The sequence below is a fragment of the Dioscorea cayenensis genome, chromosome 4, assembly GCF_009730915.1.
Source record: "Dioscorea cayenensis subsp. rotundata cultivar TDr96_F1 chromosome 4, TDr96_F1_v2_PseudoChromosome.rev07_lg8_w22 25.fasta, whole genome shotgun sequence".
NCBI classification, from domain to species: domain Eukaryota; kingdom Viridiplantae; phylum Streptophyta; class Magnoliopsida; order Dioscoreales; family Dioscoreaceae; genus Dioscorea; species Dioscorea cayenensis.
In genome coordinates this window covers 4,444,087-4,451,962 of record NC_052474.1, presented here as the reverse complement: position 1 = coordinate 4,451,962, position 7,876 = coordinate 4,444,087, and the positions used below count along the sequence as shown (strand labels likewise).

The window sequence follows — 7,876 nt, the reverse complement described above, 5'->3', positions numbered from 1 at the left end:
CTCAACATCTTGCTGGTCGAATTTGCGAGAATCGTCATCTTCGATTGATTCTTCTTATTCTTCTTTGGTGCCTTGCATCGACTCACTGAAGTGTCCCTTCTTATCGCAATTCCAGTAGACAATATCTTTGTGATCCTTTTTTTCGACCCTATACGTTGACTCCTTCCCTGCGCTTTGTATGCTCAAAGCTAATCCCGACGATTCTCCTGATTTTTTTCTGCGAATATCCTCGCTCAGAATCAAATCTCGGATATCCTCCATCTTTAATTTCGCACTTCCTGACGAACTACTCACTCGCGATTCATCGTCGTTGACCAACTCTCCGGTAGGGATGATAGCAAAATCGAGTGCCTTTACCTCATCCTCAAAGCGTGATCTTCACGGAACTCAATTGAGTCGTAATCACATTGAACTCATTAATGTGATGCGTAATGGATGCACCTTCTACCATCTTCAAGTTAAACAGACGATGCATCAAATACACCTTGTTCGAGGCAGATAGTTTCTCGTACATATTTGATAACGCCTTCATTAGATCCGCGGTTGTCTTCTCTTTGACGATGTTGAAAGCCACGTTCCTCGTCAATGTCAAAGCGAACCACTCCAAGCGCCTGGCGATCAAGTAGATCCCAGACCGCCTGCTCCATCCTCTCTGGCTTCTTCCCTGATAGCGGTTCATGCAGCTTCCTCTGGTAGAGATAGTCCTCTATCTGCATCTTCTAGAATCCGAAGTCCCTGCCATCGAATTTCTCAATTCGAACCTTTCTTTCTTCCATCACTGCTCCCACTCTTATTTTCAAACCTAGGCTCTGGTACCAGTGGTTGGGAATTCGGATTCCCACTGAAGATCGAGAGAGAAAAATAAAGTAGAAAACAATCACAAGAAAGACAAGATTTACGTGGTTTGGCAAGATTGCCTACGTCCACGGCCGCATTAGGGTTTTATTTCAATATCTGAAGCACACATACATCTTACAAGGGACTGCCTATATATAGAAGAAATCTGAGGTATATCTGGATTAAATCTTTGAGGCATATCTGGATTAGAACTCTGAGGCATATCTGGAAGAGGGTAAATCATATCTGGATCCTAAACTTATCCAGATCCTAACCTATCTGGATACAAATCCTATCTGGGTACAATTTACAAGATTATCAAACTATAATCCTAATCATATACAAATTACCCTTGTATCCTAATGCGGGCGTTCTCCCCGCACCTCCAACCTAAACCGATGCTCTCCCGCACCTCCTGGGGTGTCACACAATCAGGCTCCACATACCCAACAATGGCGTCGGGAACAGGGCGGCTGGAGAAGGCCACGTCGTTCGTTTGGAAGACATCGCGCGCCATATCAGGAGACGAGACAACGATGGTGATCACTTGGCCAAGTCGGAGACTCATGACGGGTCCGTACGTGTTGGCAAGACGGGTGAAGCATACATGGGGCATCTTGCCGAACACTTGATGTAGGTTGCCGACGATAGGTAGTGATCTGGGGCAGGGAGGTAGCTGCCCGGTTTGATTGCGCCTCCCAATTGCTCTCACTATCACGATGGCAAAGAGCGCTAGTGCAAAAGAAACCCATGAGAACCCAAAACTGAACCCGACCTCCATGAGTTCAATCGATCCGGTGTCCTCTCAGTCTCAGGCTGGAGAAGAAAGCTTACTTTTGCAATCTTATAAATTATAATATGTTCATTTAATTAGGTTTTTCTACAATCATCGAACCGCCACAGTATCTATATATGTTAGTCCTAACATCTCATCAGTTCACCACATAAAGATAAGAATATTTATTATTATTTAAATACAGTATTCCCCGGCTGTGTTTGCTTAGGCAGGCATGATAGGAGGGTTGGATTATGACACTAATTTAAATTAATTTTTTTTTTTCAATTTTTAATTTGTGGTGGTTGATCAGCTGAAAGAGACATGGAAAGAAAAAAAAAATTTATGATCTTGATTAAAAATATTATAGTCATGAATATTAATATGTAAATATAAATATGTAAAGTTGGAAATGTGTTGTATTTTCTCTCTATTTAAAGAATGTGACATATCTACATGCATTCCACATAAGTATATATATAACACATACATAAATAAATATAGATACAAATCTACACACGTGTGTGTATATTTAAAGTAATATGTATAAATTAAATAAATTACTGATATTTAATTATTGATTTGAGTTTTATCAAATAATTTTCATAATTTTATATAATCAATAATAAAAAACAAGAAAAAATAAAAAAAAGAAATAAGATTTAGTTGGAGTATAATCGTTAGCAATTGGGAACTAGTTGACACTTGGGATGGCACGCAAAGGAATGGACATAGCCAAGCTGAGTCCAAACGCCTCGCTCATGTCCAGACTCTCTAGTTCCATACCATCAGGTAGCTTCCAATCAAAGTTCACAAGCAGTGAAGCAAGCATTAGGTGCACCATTCGAAAGGCTAGTGAGATCCCCACGCACATCCGGCGTTCTACTCCGAAGGGTATGAACTCAAAGTCTCGTCCTTTGAAATCGATCTCCTTGTCTAAAATCCTCTCAGGAATGAACACGTCCGGGTCGGACCACAGCGTGGCATCTCCGCCGATGGCCCATGCGTTCACCAAAAGACGCGCTCCTTTTGGCACCAAGTACTGCCCAAATTCCACACTCGACTGCGTCGTGCGAGGTAGCAACAAGGGCGCAGGTGGGTGCAATCGGAGGGTCTTTTTCACCACTGCTTGTAAATAAGGAAGCTTTTCAATGTCCGATTCCACAACTTCCTTTTTTGTCCCTATAACAGCAGCTATCTCGACTCTGCTCGCTCCATAGCCTTAATGTTCTTATTCAGCTCTGCCATAGCCCACTCCACAGTGATTGAGCTTGTATCAATCTCCGCAGCAAATAAATCCTGCCAAAACAAGAATACTACTTTAGCAAGCTGCTCAAGAAAAAATCATGATAGTATATAGCAATGCATGATCAACGAAGTTGAGATGATCGCATGGTAAACAAAGCTTTCATAGTGGGTCTATCAAGCTTGAAACCATGAAGGAGAGAATCCAAAAAATCATCATGTGTCCTTCCTTCCCCTTCTTTCGTAGCAGTTAAGCGCCGATCTATCTGTTCATCAAACACTGCATGAATCTTCTTGAGCTTAGCCGTGACACGCCGCCTTCCTCCCAAAAGGTCCAGCACTCTTAACCAAGGAAAGAAATCTGACGTTTGGTTGTCCAGCCTCTTCCACCATCTTCTACGTTAAAATTACAAACTCCAGCTTTGACTCTGAGCTCAAGGTTGCAAAATCAGCAGAGAATAGGGTGTTAGACAACAGGTTAAGGATGGTGGTGGATGAGACATATCGGACGTCTACCGCCGTCTGAGAGGCACAACACTCGGACACATAAGCGATCAATTCACGGACCTTCTGGCTCCGGAGGCTCTTGGTGCTGTTGAGACTCCGGGAAGTGAAAAGCCCGGTGGTGCAAATCTTGTGAAGATTCCTCCATCTTTGGTTCCCTGGTAACCGTACTAAAGACTTCTCGTGAATGCTAAGAGCACGGATTGCATCAGGAACAGAGCGGCTTGAGAATATGAGGTCATTCTTTTGAAAGACCTCGCGTGCAATCTCAGGAGATGTGACGACTATATTGGTAACTTGGCTAAGGCGCAGAGTCATGATAGGGCCGAAGGTCTTGGTGAGAACGGCAAAGCAGCGGTATGGCATGTCGCCGGAGATTTGGTGTAGGTTGCCAATGATTGGTAGCGGTCTTGGCCCCGGAGGAAGCTGACGTCCTTGAGAATGATACAGGATATTGCTCTCACTATCAGGATAGATAGGACACTAAAAAAGTGTAAAAGGGATCCATGAAAACCGTTCGCTAAGCATGGTCTCCATGGGGTTCCTTCCAGTTCCGGAGTGTGTTGGATCAAGCGAGATGGGGAAATGGTAGCTAGAGCATAGAGGGAGAGGACTCTTATTAAGTTAGAATTAGACGGGCAAACCACTTTCTCTTGCTCATGGCGCGACCGGGACCCAAGACAGGAGAAGTGATTAATGCGACATCGGTGACAAATCTGAGTGCCTGACACTGAACCCGAGACCCAATCGCTCTCTAGTTGTGACGCGCAAGGTATCTGCCACCTTTCTTCAATCTTTTGATCATCTCCTCTGTGTTTGGCTTTAATCCTATTATTAAAAAACAAAAATAATGATAATTCATGATTTAAAAAAAAAAATAGATTTACCATTCCAAATTTTAAAATAAAAATAATTATAAAATCAATACATAAAAAATCAAAATGAGTGACAAATCGACCACTAAGGGTGATTAAGACACCATTAATAATTCAAAGTATAGTTAAAGAGTGTGGAGATACATGGCTTTATGGAGATGACAATTAAAATGTATCATTCATTTGTTATCATGATAATAAAGTTTATTTTGAGGGTCTTTGACAAAATCCACTATCGTGAATTTGTCTTTCATTGATGTGGTCATTGTGCTCAAAAAGTCAATAATATGTTTAATGGTTGTTGTTAGAACCAGTTCACTATAGCGACTTGAACTGTAGAAACTTGTAGCTATATGCAGTTTTTAATTGTAGCAGATTGTTATTGTAGTGGCCTGCAGTTGTAGCAGTCTGGTACTGTAGCAGTCCATCAATGTTGCAGTCCCGAAACTTTCCTTTAAATCCATTTTTCTTTCCTTCTCCTTTTTTTTTCTTCATTTCGACCGAGTGCTCAGACCCTAGAAAAATTTTTCGGTGAACTTTTACGGCGAATCGAAACTTCAAACTCTTCTTCTCATCCTCTTGAGTGCGGTAAGGCTTCATTCTCGAGTTTACTGTAGCACCGTTAACCTTTGGTTGTTTCTTTGATTTCTTTGGATTAGAGTGATGCTCTAACCCTTATGAATTCATTGGTAATCTTTAGACCTAGCTTTGAGCCAACCCTAGAATCGATTTAGGGTTGTTTGGTAGATGGAACCTAGGGTTTCTTTCCTTTGATATTTATACTAATATTTGATGTTGTTTGTTGTGATTGACAAGAAGTTGAGGCGTTAACTCGAGGCAAAGAGTTACCGAGGATTAGCTTGCGAGGAAGAGAAATCATCAAACTTGTGAGTGAGACTATTAAGCATGACTCTATTAGAAGATTGCCCATATTTATATATTTATATAATCAATCTTGCTTAATGAGTTTTGTGGGTTATTATAATTGCTTTTGATAAGTTTTAACTCTGGAATGAGTTTATTGCTTGGTGCTTCTTTTATACAATTGGTGTTCAAAGGAAAGAATTTCCGTGTTGTTTCTTGTGTTGGATTATGTAAATTGATTTGTGTTAATAGCTTGAGTTTTGCTTGTGCTTTTATCATTTCCTTGTGGAAATGACTGAGGTATTGTTGTTGTTGGTTATTGTTGGTTATTGTACTCCGTGTGAAGTTATACTTCTTGTTTGGGTTGGATTGTGATACCCTACTACAGTAGGCGGTCTCCACGGCCAGCTTTTTGAGGTGGCGTGGTAGACCGACTGATTACTATAAGGGCTAATTCAGGTAGAAGTGTAGAATCTTGACTGGATATTCATTGGGTAGCCATTGTCACCATGTGGTGAACCGATGGGGCAACATCAAGAGCATGAGTATTTTGACGGCTCTAAACCTAGCTGTTGCCGCGGTGAATGTTTAGGGAGGTTTCTAGACCACTTTATGCAAGGTGAGTGTTGGGTGTTGCTTTATGTTGGGTGAGTGTTGGGTGTTGTGTTATTCTGGGTTTAGATTTATTTCCCATTGTTTCTTTTGTTATATCATATTGAATTTGTTGTGAGCGGGCGAAGCCAACTGTCGCTCTTGGGAGGACAGTCTCCCATAAATTTGATTTGACACTAGTATTATGTTTACTTATTGTGAAACTCATGTTATTTACTTTGTTATACTTATAATTTGAAACTATTTTGATTCACATGTTTATTATGGAATGTTTGCTTCATGATTGGCTTATTCCTATAATCTGGAACTCTATATTCAGTATTTTCACACTTTGATATTCTAAAACCCTAATTGAGGTAGAATGTCTTTTTATTTAATCTTTCTTGTTATTTTTTTTGTATTAAAGTTTGTTATTATATGTTTTCTTGCGCTAAACTAGTTATTTTATTTGTAAAGTATCATATTTGGAGATTTCTGTTATTATTGTGGTATATTTCTATTAGAGTTGTGCTAACTGCCCCTCACTGAGTAACGTTAATTGCCCACCCCTCTTTCCTCTTGCCAACCTTTTTCAGGTAGTATGTGCGACTGTGTAGCAACGTTCTGAGCATTTACTACTGTTCTATATTCTGTGTATTTTTTCAGTTTATGTATGTTTATCTTGGTCATGTTGTTTGACTTATGGATACACTAGTATGTAGTAAACCTTGTTGCATAGTTTTGTATCTAAACAACTCTTAAACCCTTGTTGTACTAGCTGTGTGCTGTTGTTGTTGCTTCCCTGTGCATTTGTGAACCCCTCTAATTTAGTTTATTATTCTGGTTGCTGTTGTTGCTCCTTCCGCTGTGTATTAGTGTAAATATTATTGTTTTCAAATTATTGGTCAGCCTTGCGGTACCCTAAGGGTTAAGTGGTAGAGTATCTTTCCTTGGGATTGTCACGATGGTTATCGCAACACGTGGGCTCACGGGTCGAGGCGTGATAGTTGTGATTGCTTCTCTTGACTTGAAGTACTTTTGAATGAGAAATTCCCAAGGCTTCACATGACAAAACTCAAAGTTTAGTCTCCATGAGGTTGGGAGACTTGGAAGGCGGAAAATATGGTACTATATGTACATATATTGTTGGAACAAATAAACCATATATGGTCTTAGTCCAAGTATGGTAAAAAAACACATACATGTAACTATTTGGAGACCATTGGAGTCTCTTCTCACTAGATTGTTTGGAATAATGATTTTATCATCCTATGCAAATCAATTGAAAATGTTACATTCTAGAGACAAGCTTTTCAAAACATGCTACTCAAGTGATACCCGTTAATTTGTCAAATTTTTTACCTACAAATCATCTACCAATAATACTTAACAGATTCTTTTGCTTTGATTTTGGGTGATATAAAATTATCCTAATTTCTATGGAATTAATTTTAAAATATTTGATTTGAAGTATCTTGAAAATTTTAGATTAAATCTAAAATCATACTGGAAAAGAAAATAAAGATTGAGGGCTATATCCCTAACTTTTACATATTTTTCAAATATAAAAATAAAATAAAGTAATTTCTGTCTTGAATTGTGATATTGAACCATAAAAATTTTTTGTAGCCTGACCATCAATGAGCAGCTGCTGTCTTTTACTTTTTCTTAATTTTCGTGAGTTTTATAATTTTTTTAATATTTATTATTTTATTTATGATTATGATTTTTTTATCTGATATGAAAGTAATTGTAAAGGTATATCTTTGTGTAAAAATAGAAAAAATAAATAAATAGTAAATACTAAAAAGAAAAATTCCAATACTCGTCTACTTTGGCTTCTGCGTCAGTATTTGTTAGCATCTAAAAAGTATGGAACAAATAATTTAATTAGATCTGTAGTGACTAATAACAACAAAACAAAAAAATTTCAAGCCTTAATTGATCAGCTACAAACAAAAGACAACCATCATATCTATCATTAACTGCAATATATACTTAAGCGGCATGCAAAGGAACACCTAGTGGATTGATTTTTTCAGTGAGCCATCAAATTTTTTTTTATTATTAATTTAGTCACTCGACTATTAAAATGTATTAAAATAATCACTCAACTATTATTTATTTTCACTTTATTTTCACCGAGAAATTACCTGATAATTCACAACCCCTAATAGCCTACATA

The 7,876-nt window shown here is 38.5% G+C and overlaps 2 protein-coding genes and 1 long non-coding RNA gene across 3 annotated transcripts; 1 reads left to right on the top strand and 2 right to left on the bottom strand.

The window, feature by feature from the left end:
* Positions 1-2,257: 2,257 nt before the first annotated feature.
* On the bottom strand, positions 2,258-3,250 carry LOC120258578 (geraniol 8-hydroxylase-like). Its single transcript, XM_039266038.1, is given in 4 exon segments — positions 2,258-2,815; positions 2,818-2,953; positions 2,986-3,220; positions 3,222-3,250. Coding segments are annotated over 4 exon segments (909 nt in total). The 3' UTR covers positions 2,258-2,306.
* Positions 3,251-3,253: 3 nt separating this feature from the next.
* LOC120258577 (geraniol 8-hydroxylase-like) lies at positions 3,254-3,727 on the bottom strand. The gene has a single exon (XM_039266037.1). It carries the CDS (start codon positions 3,725-3,727, stop codon positions 3,254-3,256), a length of 474 nt encoding a protein of 157 aa, XP_039121971.1.
* Positions 3,728-4,639: 912 nt separating this feature from the next.
* On the top strand, positions 4,640-6,924 carry LOC120258093. The gene is made up of 3 exons (XR_005535950.1): positions 4,640-4,824; positions 5,053-5,123; positions 6,601-6,924. It is a non-coding gene; the product is annotated as an uncharacterized LOC120258093 (long non-coding RNA).
* The last annotated feature ends 952 nt before the right edge of the window (positions 6,925-7,876 follow it).